Raw genomic sequence first — 16,242 nt, 5'->3', positions numbered from 1 at the left:
TGAGTGCCACACCATGCCATTCCTTGACCTGGCACGCTTCGCCTTGACTGATCCCACAAATGTTTCCACGTGCAACCTGAACTGTGGTTTGTTCAAGTCTTGCAGATTTTCCAGAAAAGTCTTGGACAGTACGGATGGACAATTTCTGAGTAGATCTGTATGAAATCACTTGCCCTAATGGTGAATGCTGGGTTGCTTACAGAAGGCTTGGTTTTTGTCCACTCAAGTGCAGCTTTTATAGACACAGCTTCAGCCTAGCTTGCTGTCTTTCTTTCAAACCTGAATTTCTTGTGTTTACTACTTGACTTCTTCCAAGTGATTTTTATTTTGTGGGCTCAATACCATCTCCTCCTGTCAACAAACTTGGGTGCAGTTCCGGGTGGGACCTTGGATGTGGCAGCATGGGGCAAGGTTGCCCGACTAGGATGGTTGTAATGTTGCTCAAAATGACTAAGTGGGCAGTGTTCCCAGGTGAATTCTGCCCATTAACACCCCCCAAAAGTATACACTTCTTTCAAAGAATGAGGAATTCAGATTCTCCAGTGGAGGGGTGATGGACTGGAATAGGGAAGGGTGCTGTCACGATGGTTATTGGCATTCAGAATGGTACTCATGGTATAAATGAGTGTAAAACTATGCTTCACTGGGTTATACACCCAACATAAATTCAGATGCTACAAATCGTTCTGATTTTCTATTCCAGATTGAGAAGTGGCATTTTAGAGCTACGAAGTTTGAAGAGATGTGCTGCGGCGTAATGCAGATGTTTACCCGTCTTGCCAACTGTGAAAACCGATCCATTCTTTATGATCTGTACCCATATGTCTGGGATATAAAGGGTGTGGTATCTATGGTGAAATCCTTTGTCCAGTGGTTAGGTAGGTATCATCGCAGTCTGCTCTTGTTCACTCGTGCACTTGGTTTAAAAAATCTTCAATTGTGTCAGCCGTTGAAAAAAAGTATCTGTTAAGCCAAGGCAATTCTACCACTTCAGCATGAAATCTCGGGGTAGCAGTATCAAAATTCAGGTGCCCATTACTAATAATCCTGCCAGTTACTATTTTTTTTTTCTCCTCCAGTTACCATTTTATCTGATTATCCCATGGTGATCTTGATTTTTTCCTGAGTCACCTGCACAGTACAGGATATTGGCAAGTTGATGTCCTGTTTCTACACTTGCGTTTGAAACCAACACCGGGGATAATGTGGCCAATTTGAGGGAATTGTTTCCAAGGCACTTGAACTTTTCTTTTTCTGGCTGTTGTGTTTTTCAGAGGCTGATGTAATTGTTCCCAGTAACTATTAAGTACACCCGTAGATAGTTTTTTAAAAAAAGAAACACCCCATTGCATTTTATTTTTGTGTTGTCTCTTTTTTTTCTGGGACTGACTGTGGTCTGCATCACGTCACTAGAACTGGCTAAATGTTGCAAAATTGAGAATGCTTCTGGGGGAAAAAAATAAGCAAGAAAACACGAGAGAACTGAAATGTGCCGTGATCGTACAGAGCTGTTGAGAGCTGCTTGCTGTGTGTTTTTGTAACAACATTGCTGTTTTCAACGGAACAGTGGCAGGCCAGCAGACGCAGCAATGCGAAGGCTTGGAACGCAGCCTCCAGCCCCCGCGCATGCGAGCTTTATAAAACGCGCAAGGCTATTCTGGTGTCTACTGGTTCAGCCAGAACTTCAAAAGTGCAGCCAATTCCAAAATAAACAAGACGGGGAGCTTTTCCGAAACTAAAACCGGAGGCACCAGTCTCCCTTTCCAAAAAAAAACAATTGGAATGCAGTCGTGGAAACGGCAGTATTACATGTATATTGATTGGGATGGGGGAAGTGCAGGCTGAGTAAGGCACCAGCATGGTCTGGGTTACGGCATGTAACCGAATTTTATTCACAGGTTTCTACGCAGATGGCAGGGAATATGACGTGGATGCGGTCTTTTTAAAAGTGATGCAGCAGGCAGCTCAGTTAGCACTGTGATCACGGCTTGGGTTCAGATCATGAGTCAGCTTTTGGAATGCTCAGGGTTTGAGATTCTTTCTGTTTTAGCTGGTGGGTCTCCATCTAAGAGCAGAGCATTGAGTACACACTTTGAAAAGCGTGGCTGCCAATGGTAGGGAAAGGGGTGAGTAGAGGGTTGTCCACAAAATGCCATTTTGGATTTGAGACTGAAGTTTTGCAATCTGATAGCAGTGAAACCCAGGCCTGGGGAGATTGTATTGCCACACTCCAGAATTTTATATAATTTAATCTCGATGCAGAATTTAATGCAATTATATAGGAGACCACAACTGGAGCATTGTGTACAGTTTTGGTCTCCTAATCGAAGGAAGGACATACTTGCCATAGAGGGAGTGCTGATTCCTGGGATGGGGGGATTGTCCTATAAGGAGAGATTGAGCAGACTAGGCTTATATTCTCTAGAGTTTAGAAGAATAAGAGGTGATCTCATTGAAACATACAACATTCTTACAGTGCTGGACGGGGCAGATGTAGGGAGGATGTTTCCCCTGGTTGAGGAGTCTAGAAAAGGGGGTCACATTCTCAGAATAAGGGGTCGGCCATTTAGGACTGAAATGAGGAGAAACTTCTTCATTCAAAGGGTGTTGAATCTTGGAATTCTCAACCCCAGAGGGCTGTGGTGGCTCAGTCGTTGAGTATATTTGAGACCGGGATCGATGGATTTTTGGATAGTAAGGAAATCAAGGGATATGGGGACAGTGCAGGAAAGAGGAGATCAGCCAGGATCCTATTGAATGATGGAGCAGGCTTGAGGGACCGAAAGGCCTACTCATGCTTTTAATTCCTATGAGAGAATCTGCTCGTCCAATATATCTGAGAACTCGTGTATATATAAAAATTTCAACAAAAACTAAATTGCTGGTTCCAGAAAACACATTAAGTTCTTAAGTTGGATCTCTGATTCATAGTTTCTATAATCAGCAAATACAACAGATCGTTGCTAGGGGACAAACGTTAGATTTCATTAAATGCACTATTGGAGACATCTAGCTTTGTCAGGAGCACTGATCAGGTTACACAAGCAGCAGTGCTTGACTAATTCCTTACTAGGTCATTGAACGCTGGGGACCACAAGTAATGATGAGAAACATGGCCCACCTGCCTCCTAGAGAAGGTTTAGAAGTCCGGTATTTACCGGAGATACGGTACTAGTGTGTGTAGTGATGCAGTTCACATTCTGTCGTAACCTGAGTGTGATGCTGTGATGTGACGGGTTACTAACGGCCTCTTCTATTGTCTTGTCTTCTTCCCTCATTGTGTACAGATGGAAGAATCCTCAGCACAAGTTACTCCAGCTGTGGGATCGACACCACCAGATGTACGAAGCGTGGCGCGATTACTCATTTAGATTAGAGTGATAGGCAGTGAAGCTTTTTAAAATGATGTGTATTGAAGAAAAGTTTTGAAGTCACATTTGCGCAGCTACTATTATAAGAAATGTTTTAACAATTTTTTTTATTTATACAGCGCTTATGTTAACCTAGATAGTCTTTGAAATCAAAGCTAGTTGTGTTACTGTCCAAACGTACCTGTTACCGCTTTATGAAATTTAATTGCCAAATAATTCTGTGGTCTGTTACAATGCATGAAAAACTCTTTCCGAATCTGCTGACATTATTAGAAATGGGTTGCGTTTCGTAAACTGACCCACGTTATATGGACTGAAAAGCAGTTGCAGCTTAAAACTAGAGCTTTACAAGCTTTCTGCTCCCCTCAAATTATTTAGCTTCGGTATTTGCCTGCCATTCTTCCATGTACTTCATTTTTGTAAAGTTTACATTGCCCATCTCCGAACAGCATGTAACTTGGGTACTGCTCAGGACTGTATCTCACTAGTGAATTGAGAGGGAATGCTTCCTTATTCTTAGCCAGGTTTCAGACTCGTTTGCATTGATGCGTTAAAACGAGCCAGGCCCAGAAATGGAAGCTTTTCCTCTTGCGCTGCTGCACTGATCCTGTCAGATGACTGAAATGGTATGGACTGTATAGTAGTGACTATCTTTTCACACATTTGGGATGGTGAGGGGAAGAGAGCAAGTGATTTGTCCAGTGGATCCCACAGTAAAATCTCTGAAATTCTGAATGTTTGGTAGTGGAGGATGGAGTTTAATATATATATATATATATATATCTCTGCAACAAGGAGAGTTCCTGAAAATGGCATGGAGCTGATTTGTCTTTGTATGTGTATGTGCTCAGCAGTCTTGTACCATAGGATCTGAGCCTATGTGTTTTTGTTAGCTGTTAATTTAAAATGTTCCAAGCTTTGGTTTCTTTTGTTGTGAGCAAGGCCGATGGGAAACGAGCATTTGTCTACTAAGGCAACTGGTTGGTTGTCGTGTCTGTTGTCCACCCAAACCCAAACTGCAACGCTTTTTTGAAGAAGAGAAAGGTCTTTCTGACTGGTTCTGGGTTGCACTGAGAATTTCTGATAGCCCATCCTGGCCAGCCCATGTCTGCTCAAACCATGTTCTTCCTTGTCGTCCTCCTCCCCATTTCCCAAAATGCTTGTCCTGTAGTTGAGCCTCGACAGGCCTGCTGTTCAACCCAGTTTGTAAGAACACACGAATTATGAGCAGGAGTCGGCCATACAGCCCCTTGAAACTGCTCCACCATTCAATAAGATCATGGCTGATCCACATCAGCTCCACTTTCTCACTTGATCCCCAAATCTTTTGATTCCATTAGAGTTCAAAAATCTATCTATCTCGGCCTTGAATATACTCAACAACTGAGCATCCACAGCCCTCTATGGCAGAGAATTCTAAAGATTCACAACGCTCTGAGTGAAGAAATTTCTCCATATCTCAGTCTTAAATGGCCGACCCCTTATCCTGAGGCACTAACCCCCTAGTTCTAGACACTCCAACCAGGGGAAACATCCTCCCTGCATCTACCCTGTCAATCCCTCTCAGAATCATGCATGTTTCAGTGAGATCACCTAAACTCGTGTGCAGGCTCATTCTACTCACTCCTCATAGGACAACCCTCTCATCCCAGGAATCAATCTACTGAACCTCTTGCTCGATTCCCTTGATGTCCAAAAAAATCTTTGGACCAGTACCAGTGAAAATTCAGTTCAACACCTGAGTTACTTTGGTTCCTTTATGAATTAACCCATATTTTCATGATTTGAAGTGCAGTCTTGGTTAGGACACAACCTTGAGCTTTCACTGTCTGATTCAGCCCAAGTAGGTGGCCTGAGAAATCACTGACTAGGGAATGGATTTTGTAGTAGGGATCGAAAACCATTCCTTCAGTTTTCCAGTGTTCATCTGTCAGAAACGTTGGTTTCTTCACGGTTTAGGTAGTCTGACCAACATGGCAGTGAGTATCGTCTGGTGTTGTTGGCAGATGTATGGGAGGATAATGTCAGGGGCAGCATGTAGACGTGGTGGGGGTGGAAGGGAGATGGGAATGCACAATTCTTGGATTTCTCCATCGATGAGAAAATCACCCCCCCCCCCCCCCCCCTGTTTTTCTTTGAAACGTCTTCGTCCTGACTTAACTTCATAAATAGTTCTTTTGATATCTGGCGAGCATGTCGGAATTGAATATTTTTCTTCCCCACTTGCTGTCAAATGCTCGCTGCATTATTGGCTCAAAGTTTGCTTCAGAGTTTGAACAAGTATATTTGCCAAACCTATCTTTTTGTCTTGTTCTCTCTATCTGTTTGAAGGTATCCCGCTGTATTTAGTTATGTCACACTGCAGTGACAATTGATGGTATTCTGAACTTGAAGCTGCTGCACCAGAAAGCCAATCCAAAGGAAACCAATCCTTGTGCTACAATGGAGGATCATCATCATCATAGGCGGTCCCGTCAAACAAGGATGACTTGCTTCGGAGCAGCTGACTCCCTTCAGACTGCACTCTTTTTTTTTATATTTATATTAAAAAAATTCATTTCTCTCCCTTCTGGTCAATTGTCATAGCAATAGGCTGTTTGTGGGGTGGGGTGTTTACACATCCAGCTTTGCTCCTTTAGCTGCTGCAGCTTGCAGTAATTCTGGATCGTTAACTCGCCGTATTAAAGCATAGCAGTTTTGTGGTAGGCCTAGCAGCAACACGCATATAGCTATCTTCCTTTTTAAAATATATGATTTCAGCAAACTATACATTTCTTTCCCCTCATGGTTTGGAACAAAGATGATCTGAGCTGATTTCTCATAACTATGGAAAACCAACCAAGGATTGTTTCTGGCCTAACTACAATTCTGCATTCTGGCCCCAGAGGAAGCCTGCACGATGGCCTAGCCTATTGTACTCCATTCATCATGAGGTATTTGGTACAGGAGGCTTGTTTCAGAATTATTTGTCTGATCAGATTTCGACAATCATATCTGCATCATGGATTTTCCCTTCATTCTTCTGGTTGCACATTCTAAACTTTGCAATCTTTTTAAATGCATATTTTAAAAAAAAATCTACACACTCTGGTTCAACTAGCTCTGATACTACTTGCTATACACCTGAAGTTGTGATAATCAAAAAACTGCTGGGCTTATTTTCACCTTTTTTGGGACCGTTTGATTTCCATGAGAAATTACCAATGGCTTCAGTTGCATAAACCTATCCATTTGTTCATAGATCATTAAGAATACCGTGTACAATTCTGAGATGCCCTGCTTTCAAAGGGAATCAATTAATCGAAAAGTGCTTAAGAAAAAAACTCTGGTTCTTAAGACTTGAATGCTACAGTGTTGAGACTGGATTTCTTTTCACGGGGCAAAAGACTGAGCAGGATACATCTAAATATAAATAGACTCTATTTGACTTGGATTATGAGTGCAGATCTAGACAAGCACATAATTAACCAGCCTCGAGCGAAGTGAAAAATGAAAAGAACCATATCCCCATCTTTGCAGAGTAGAAGGTATATAGTCGAGTTATTAACATAACTGCCTCAAAAAATACCTGGTTAGAACAGAAGTGAAGATGATATGAGATAGGTGCATGCAGAGGTGATCGAATACTCAATGGAACACTGTTTCCGAGCTACCGAAACCATGGGGTGATGCCCCACCTGGTCACCTAAAAACAAATCTAGATCTCGTGTTTTGCTTGATTATCTTTGGGACTTGGAAGAATTTCTGTGGAACTTCTTGAGATGGGGTAGGTGGCTTGGAGTAAGCAATGGAGCGAATATTTGCGTCGTTTGTGGAAGAAGCCAGCTGGATGGGCAGGGATGACCTTATTCCTTGCTTTGTGTTGTGTATGTAACACATAACCTGTAATCGTGCTCCTCATCGCACTCTGACTGCCCAGGACATGGCTGAACTTGAGAAAGCATTGCCCAATCATTGTGTAAAGAAAGCAGTTCGGTAAAATGTACCAAGTGCTGACTCCAATTTTAATGTGCTGACATTGTATATTTGCTTTGCAGTATGGTTTTTTCCTGTCCGTTTGAAAATAATTCCGATATAGAGGAGTTCAGAGCAGAGCCAGAGATACTGTAGGTCGTTGGGGCTGAGCTTTCAATGCCTCGCTCTTGCTGCTTAGTTGTGAAAACATGTTTTAGTTGAAGCTTGTACTGTTTGTGGTCTGTGACCAGTGCAGGTCAGGAAAGGCAAACACATCCTTAACCAAATGTCATCTGACAAGAGGAGCACCTGAATGTGACTTCAGTTAAATTAAGATATTTCTGAATTACTTAGGGCTGCAATGGAACCGCTGGGGGCATCCTTTCAATATTTGAGATTTATCCAAAAGATAGAGGGGAGAAAAATTGGACTTAATCTATGCATAAGTGTTTTTTTTTTAAAACACGTAAGCTGAGCGCCATTACAAGCCGTTCCTTGATTTGTGGTGGAGCTGGATGGGTTAATAGTCGACTGGTGCAGCTTTTGCATATTCTAGTTCCCCCAAAAAAGTGAGCCATAAATGGGGTAAAGATTATTGAATAATGTGCAACATTACAGCCCTAAACTAAGAGGTAGTTCTAGGCCAGATAGGACGTTCCTGGTCGTGCGCTTTTTCTTTCTGTTGAAAAGGTGTGTTGCTTTTGCGGAAAAGTAAGACCACAGGAAGCCCCCACGTAACATTCTCCGCTTGGATCTGATCAACAGGGTGTCGTAGTCAATCTTCAGCACAGTTCTTGAGTGGCGACCAAGAACCCTGGGCCTTTAGAGGTGGTCTAGCAGGAGAGTTTCAGGTATTCTACAAATTCCCGATGACTGATGTTTTTTTTTCATTTTGAGAGAGAAAACTTTGTACAAAGAGAAAGGATTGGTCTGTTGATGGCTAGCTGGTTTCCTTAACAGAATCTGGTACACTTGGTACTGGCACTAATTTGCTTTCTTTTCAGTTGGAAGGAGATGCTGGAATCCCATTGCGCATGCGCGCGCTGCAAATTTTAGTTTGTATATGTCTTTCACAAAAATGTTCCTTTGCAGGTCGCGCAGCGTTTTCTCAGCGCCTGCGCTAGCGCCGCTTGCTTGCTTTGGTCTCGAAGTTCCATGAACAAACATGACCACGTTATGAAGTGAATATTCAGCCTCAAGTGTGGGTGGGGGAGGGTATGGGAAAGAATGCACAAGGGTTTCTGACTTAAAACAGAAGTGATATTTTGCTGGCCTTGTCGACAGCACCCACGGGTGCTCCTCAAATTAGAAGGATGATGGAGGAGAAAGATCTGTTTGACTGAACACTGCTGAATCTTCCTGGTTTTGCTGAAATGTTCCTGGAGTTTCGCTGCGCTGTTTTTCTTTTCTCCCCTACAGGTGCTTTTGCGCGCAGCCTGCGAAACCGCGCTTGCGAAGAAGCTCTGGATGCACGGCTTCATCAGCCAGTTAACCCTCTCCAGACCAAACCTCCTCCCCAAAAAATTCCTTTTCCCCACTGCCCTCCCACCTCAGAGTTCATTTGGCTTAAAAAAAAACCTCTTAAAACACAGAAATTTTGCATAGTAAGTACATTAGTTTATATACTGACTTATTTGCTGCTGTAGATACTGGTCGGCATTTGGTGTCGTTTTAAAGTGTAAAATGTAGCCATTTAGGGGAATGAACGGTTCCCCACTTAAAAAGAAAACTTGGAAACTCTTTTATTAATTCCTTCTGCTGAGGTTGCTTTACACGGTGCCTTCAGTAGCAAATGAGTTTGAAATTGGAAAGGTATGTTGTGTGGAGCAGATGTGGGTGTCCAGACTCTGAAGTAGAGCTGTACTGACTAAGCTGTTTGTTCTTCACAGCGTTTGTTGCCAATTGAGGGGGCAAATGACCTCTTTTACCAGCCACCACCACCCATGCCTACCTCAAAAGTATATGCAATCAGGCCATACTTTCCAAAAGACGAGGTATGTTTACTAACTTGTGTATCTGAATAAAGTTACTGTTGAAATGCTCTTAATTTTGAAATCTAGTTTTTAATGTGTGCGCGCTGATGTAAACTAGAAAAAACAGACATTTTAATCCGGTTGCAATACGCTCGATACACATCAAAATAACCCACCCCCAGTAGCCAGCTTGTGAAACTTGGTATTGAAGTCGGTCACAGCATGGTTACTGTTGTGCCAGATCCCTTTTATAAAACCATAGAAGTTTGCAGCACAGAAGGAGGCTATTCGCCTGTAGTGCCTGTGCTAGAGCATCCAAAACGAATCCTCCTACCTTGATCTCTCCCTATAGCCCTATGTCTTCCTCTGCTTCAAATATTTAGCCAATATTCCCTTGAGAAGCAGTGCTCCACCACTCTCCGTGGCATAGCATTCCAAAATTCCTGTGTAAAGAATTTTCTCTAAACTTGTTTCCTTGCTCTCTTACAAATGCTTTTAAATTGATAACTCCCTTATTACTGTCACTCCAACCAGAAGTTGTTTTATGCCTCCCATTTCCATCCAAACAATTTTAGCAACTTCCATTAAATCTTCTCTTGGCCACCTTTTGCTTCAGTTGAAATGGTCCCAATATCTCGAGTCTCCCCTCAAAGCCTCACGCATACTCTTCCTTCAGCGTCTGTTGCTAAATCAGGAGCGGGAGCATTTTTGTATGTATAGGGATGCGGAGTCAAATTGTAAAATCTTGGTTCTATTAAACATTTGAAGCAGAGGAAGGTGCAGAGTTGTCAGGAGAGAGGGGAAGTGGGATTAGTTTTAGATTTCTCCAGCAAAAGAAAGACTTGAATTTCTACAGCGCCTTTCATGAGCACCGAACGTCCCAAAACGCTTTACAGCCAATGAAATACTTTTTGAAGTGTAGTCACTGTTGTAATGTATGAAACCAAAGATCTGGCACAGATGGATAAAGCTGTATATATGGCTTCCTTCTATGCTGTAAGCAGCTGTGGTTCTTACTGCAGTGACTACATGGGCTGAGTCAAATCTGGAATGGTCTTGACTATATGCCGGGGGCATCATTGGACAGGTTTCTGGTATGCTGATCACTATCCGAGATTATTGTGTTTAGGTTCATCAAGGGAACAGAGGTGCATTGGCGACTGGTTTGCAGTATGTACCAGTCTGTATATCTGAAGGATTCAACTCCCTGATTTAAGCCATGCAGACTTGCAGGCTTATCCTTGTGTCCTGTTAATATCTGAAATAAATCTCTTTCTGAATGTGGATATCCTCGACTCCTATTTTGGTAAGGAGCAAAATCATATGGTTTGCTTTGGCAGGACTTCAGACTCCCTGTACCTTTTTGCAACAAACCCAAGTGGATCAGTCGCCTGCTCTCTTGTCTCCAGTGCTTGATGGTTAATCCACACAACAGAATAGTGATAACCTGATCTTTCCAGGTAAAAGAATCTGCGAACCTGGAATGCTATGGGATGAAGGATTTGTCCTCCAGGGTATCGTACAGGCAGAAATCGCTACTGATAATGAATTTACTTGGTAAGTTTGATATCAGATTGGATAGCTACAGTCATCTTTCAAGAATTGAGACCCTGGTCTTTGTTGTATTGACTCAGGTACTTAACGCAGGAACCCACCTCTGTTGAAATCACTTCTTCGGGCTGGTCTCTGGATATTGGATCTTTGGACATCTAGTTCAGCTTATTGCAAACACTTCTCTCAACCTTAATGCTGATGCCTTGTCTGATTTGAGAACAGGTATGCGTGAATTCGCTTTTTCTGCCGGTCACCGGATTAAAAGGTTTGGACCGTGGCAGGATTACTTTCCAAATATATTCTGGCTTTATTTAAGCGCCAGCTTTCTGGTATTGGATTCTAAAGCTCCTAGAAGGAATCCATTAGTACACAAGTTTTCTAATAGAACTGATTAAAGGATAACTCTGGTGTTTCCTGAATTGAGAACAGGGAGATAGTCGTGGGGGGGGGAGGAGGAATGTTTGTGAATTTGTTTAAGAATTCTTCTGCTAGCCCTCAATTGCTTGAGGCTCCTTTCCACTCGAGGGGTACGTGAACACTACTTCAATTCTCCTGCTATGTTTGATCATGATTAGGACAGGAGGTATGGGTCCTGGGCCCAGACCTAGTTCCTTAATCCTATCTAATGCCTTGCAGGATGTACCAGTTCTGCTGCGTAGGGGGTAAGAAGTTTCATTTCATTGTATAAACAGTAAACATACTGAAGGAGAGCAAAATGGCAAGGCTGTCCCTTAGATCAGATCTAAATTAGCATGTCTACTATATACTCAATTCATGTAACAGTCTGGGGAACAATTCTGCTGGCTTGGTTGCTCTGCAATATCTAACCAAGTCCCATACCGCAACTTTGACTAGCTCTCTGCCTTGACCTGACATTCCATGATCCCTGTACTCCTGGCATTTGATCAGTTATCCATGTTTCTAGTTAATGGGCACATTATCTACTTCAAGCAACATCTTGTGGTGAAAAAATCCTGCTAGCATTCTTTGAGTTAACTAAAAGATAAGCCTAGCTGTTTTGTGCCCTTTGTAGTATCGCCGCCTTGCCTATCTACCATTCCCCAGTACATTGGTAAATTGTCGCCCCATGGCATTCAAAGCTGGCAGTGTTTTAACAATTGTCTGTCTGCCAGCTCAATTGGTGCGAATGGCCCCAAATGTGCCTAATTTGCAGGCAGGCTTCAAAAATCAGTGGAAGATGATCCAAGCTGTTCAATTTGCTCTTGTCCTGCTATCCTTTTTAATCTCTTCCTGAGAGTGAGGTGAAAATGATGAAACTATAACTGCTGGAAAGCTTTCTGAAATCTGAGATCCCACATCAGAAGTGTTATCAGCGTGCAAATAAATTTGGGTCAATCAGGATTAAGATCAAGTTTAGCATTCCTTTCGTTGGTTTTAATTGGCATCACTGCCAAGTCAACCTGGGACCAAGGTACTTGGCTTCAAATGGGAAAACCCATTAATCAGCAGAGCCTCTATTTTCGCATTTAATTATGAAGTTGCTATAGTGTTGTAACTTAACCATGTCCATCTTTACACTTCTGGGATTCCTTTTCACTGACATGTCATTGGAGTTTTTAAAACTATTCCCTTCTCTACTTCGTTACAGGAGATACATTTCTTGAATTTCCATCATCTTCAACGCTGTCCCAATCAATCACTACTCAACATCTGTGTTCCTTGGACCATGTAACCCAATGGTAGACTGATCTGTAACAGCAGGGAGATAGATTGGCAGGGCTGGGGGGTGGTTGTGAATTTGCTCAAGAATGTCCCTCCCAGCCCTCAATTACTTGAGGCTCCTTTTTACCTGAGGCACACTTGGACACGACTTCAATTCTCCTGCTATGTTTGGAACTGCATGGATTAGCCTGGGCCTAGAGCCAGTCGTTGCTGCAGGTCACTGTTTCTTAATCCTGTCCAGTCCCTTACTGGTTCAGAGGATGCACTGGTTCTAATGCATGAGGGTAAGGTGGTTTCCTTTCATTGTGATTTGCAGTTTGGAAAGAACCAAATCTGTATAGTTGAAACTTATCAGCAGTGTTGGATATGGATATGGTGTTAATCCAGTCTCTTGTGTTCTGACAAAGGGTCATCGACCTGAAACGTTCCAACTCTGTTTCTCGCCATAGATGCTGCCTGACCTGCTGAGTATTTCCAGCTTTTTCTGTTTTTATCTCATTTAATGTGTTGCAGTATTAGTCCTTTACAAATGTTTTTATCCCACCCCCACCCATGCCATTTTTCTCCCATTCTTGTGGAAAGCCTTGAATCTGCCCGGGCCTAGGTCAATATGCATTGGACATCTTGATACCTTGGCAAAGTGACCATTATTTGTGGTGAACATTGGCACCATAGCAAAGCTTGGTTGTTTTCTCACCTGAAATACATACATAGACACAAGCACTTCTATTGGCTCTTCACTAGATTGACATTGGAAGAAAGAACCATGACTGATTTATGTCTCCCTCCCCCTCCCATAAACTAAGGACATGCGATCAATTGTGATGCCCCCTTACTACCACTTGAGCAGAGATCAACCAACACATCATAGACCAGGGAGTGAAGCCGGGACTCTCCGTGGCTTTGTAATTCCATGGAGAAACTAAGTCTTTGCATTTGTATTTATGCTAGGTCGATGAGCTGCTTCAGTTTTACCTCCGTATGGAATAGCAGCAGAATTCTCCCCACTGAGGCTCATTCTCCAATGTGCTTTCACTGGAACATGAGCTTCTGACTGCAAGGGATAAATGCGGCGTTAAGTGCCTGTTGCACCATTCGGAGCTTTGGAGCCATGCAAATTCTTCTCTTTACTCAGCAGCCAGTGACTTTTTCATGACACTTCCGTTCTGGTTTTTATTGGTTACCTCCAGCATCATTCGATTGGAGTCAGTTTAACCCCACACAAGCGGGTAAGATAGCATTTTGCACAATCACTGGCTGCTATTTAAGGCGCTTTCACTGGGCACCACTGTCCGCCTTCCCCCACTTGGAAGGCTGTAGTTTGACAGAACAGTACTTGTACCTGTGTACAATATAGCAAATTAAGATTTTGCATATTCCGGTCCTTCAGTTTAAATTAAATTATACTTAATGTATCCTACCGTGTGTCTTGAGTTTGCCCTGTTGGGCATTCTCATGGCAGGTTACTTACAGGAGATGCGGTTCTCAGCAGGTACTAGATTTCGACCATCCTGTCAAAGTGTAATTAGGATTTGTTCTCTGGGAGCCCTGAAAGTGACCCCCAGTTCCACCAGCTATTTGACAATAACCATTTTGGTTGCCAGTCGGTAGAATGAGTAACATGGACGGTTTCCTTGATACGCCAAAGGAGGTGGCTCTTGGTGTCTTTGTGATTCACCTGTCTAAAGTTCATGTCACCATAAACCGAGCATAAAATGTATGCTTGTCGTGTGTTTTATCAGTGACTGTTCCATTGTATTAATGCAAATCCGGTGTGCTGTGAAGTACTCTATTAGCCAGGTTTGCTTTTCTCCATAGGCCTCGGTGTACAAGATCTGTAAGGAGATGTATGATGATGAAATGGATGGTGACTCAATGTCTTATCAACCGGATATCATTGGTGACAGGTGAGTGTACAGAGAGATGGCATTTTGTGTGTGTGGAGTGGGGTGCCTATTTTCTCTTCTCACCTTGATTGCTTTATGGCTTCTGCTGGGGTCGAGTTCCACATATGCTGGCCACCCTCTCGTAGGTCACCCAGTTGGTCGTTTTTCATCAATGAAGTTGGACATTGAATAATACAACAATCGTTGTGGAAATCCACAGCACAGATGAATTGTCCAATGCTAAATGTTTTTGCCTCCCTAATCCAGAGTAGTTGGAGCAAACTGTAGTGTCCCTCCTTCCACCTTTTAAAAGCAGCATTGACTAGTGTAGAACCTGGACTCTGCTGTTGTGTATGGTTGTTGTATGCTGGCTTTTCTTTTAACCTGAGCCTTCAGGTATCCTTTCATTTTCTTTTTTAATAGGATTTAAAGGTTTATTTCCCCTCAAGGCACATGGCTATTTAATCAAGTGAAGGTTGTTTGACCTGGGGAATGGAATGCCTTCCCTGTTACACTCCCATGCACCACACCTAGCTGCAGAATGAAGCTTCCTCAACTGTACTCCAGGTCTGCTTTCAGAAGAACATCTCAACGGATTTAGTGTGATGTCTTCATTTCCCACCACAACAGCCATCTGATTGTGAATTGTTACCTCAGTGCCAAATTAAGGGCACTTTTGTGGGAGCTGGGCTGAAGCAGCCAGACAATCCATTCCATCCAGAACTATTAACAGACACAGCAACTTCATCCTATAGTTTTGGGCTATGCTTAACCGCGAGTCCCAATGGTGCAAAGGCTGCATCCCATGTATATTGAACGTTTGTTATAAATCTATGCAGTCTATAGAGTTCAAGTTTAAAGCTTCTTCAGCTGGTTGCTGTGCCTTTCTGGCTCCTCGTGTGGGTGAAGTACAATAAATATCCGTGTAATGTGCATCCAGAGGAATGAGATGCTGTACTTGTTCACCTGGTGCACGGTTTTCTAACGGTAAGGAGATATTTATTGCCGTTCCCATCTTCCCTGAGGGCGTTAAGTTAACCTTGTAGAATCGGACTGGAGTCAATAATAGATCAGACCAGGTAGGGACGGCAGGTTCCAGTCAGTGAACCAGTTAGCAGTTTTCTGATACTAGTCCACAAATTACTAGAATTTATTTAGTTTCATGGTGAGGTTTGAACTTGGTTCCAGTTATAGAACCACTGGGCTTTTGTACTGTCTAGCTTTGACCCAAATCTATAGTGTTACCTGATACTGTAAAGGAGTTGAGCTGAGGAAACTACTTCCTACAAAAAAAGCCCTTCATTTTAATTAGCTAGCCTAAGTGCCAGTAGGGTTGCTGCAATTGGCCTTAGTTTCCTTGGCTTTAAGGAGTATAAATCAGCCAGTATTCCTACTACTCATTGCTATCTAGTGTATGTGCAAAGGTGTCAGGTGAGAACTGGCTTTGTTTCGGCTGTTATAATAAGCACCGCAGTCACATAGTTGACACTCGCTGTCTAGGGCAAGGTTGCCTGTCCCTGTGGAACTGTATTCCAACAGGCATTGGTGTCTGAGAGAGAATATTGTTTTTGTCCCTTTTTATGTTCTGTGGCTTACAGCAAAAGGAAAACTTCAATATGGTCAGTTCCCCTCAAAAAAAATTCCGTGCAGTCCCTTTTAAATTTGCTGTGTAGCCGCGCATGCGCGTTATCTTCCAGCGACAACAGCCAGTTGAGCGGCTTGTGCGGGACCTTGCGATTGACGTCCAGCCGCCACCTTCGGGGAATGGGGGAACATTGAATATGGTGTAATGCTCTGTACCTGTGTCGGTGTTTAGTGTAA

General features: G+C 42.9%; 1 protein-coding gene across 7 annotated transcripts in view; it reads left to right on the top strand.

The window, feature by feature from the left end:
* Nucleotides 1-16,242, top strand: part of oga (O-GlcNAcase) — a 47,978-nt gene that overhangs the window by 25,026 nt on the left and 6,710 nt on the right. Inside the window, exons 10-16 of one of the 7 annotated variants that reach the window (XR_011592728.1) lie at nt 704-878; nt 3,288-3,341; nt 8,091-8,176; nt 9,215-9,319; nt 10,639-10,758; nt 10,933-11,074; nt 12,462-12,814. Coding sequence is in view for 3 of the 7 variants with exons in the window: in XM_070876398.1 (XP_070732499.1) it covers nt 704-878; nt 3,288-3,341; nt 8,091-8,176; nt 9,215-9,319; nt 10,639-10,749 (531 nt within the window). In the remaining 4 variants the exon portion in view is untranslated. Of the gene's footprint in view, nt 1-703; nt 879-3,287; nt 3,342-8,090; nt 8,177-9,214; nt 9,320-10,638; nt 11,075-12,461; nt 12,815-14,353; nt 14,443-16,242 lie in introns of those variants that run through there. The other 6 variants (XR_011592727.1, XR_011592729.1, XR_011592726.1 and 3 more) reach the window with 6 other exon arrangements.

This window comes from Pristiophorus japonicus, chromosome 3 (assembly GCF_044704955.1).
Source record: "Pristiophorus japonicus isolate sPriJap1 chromosome 3, sPriJap1.hap1, whole genome shotgun sequence".
Lineage (NCBI taxonomy): Eukaryota > Metazoa > Chordata > Chondrichthyes > Pristiophoridae > Pristiophorus > Pristiophorus japonicus.
This window is presented reverse-complemented; position numbering and strand designations above follow the sequence as displayed.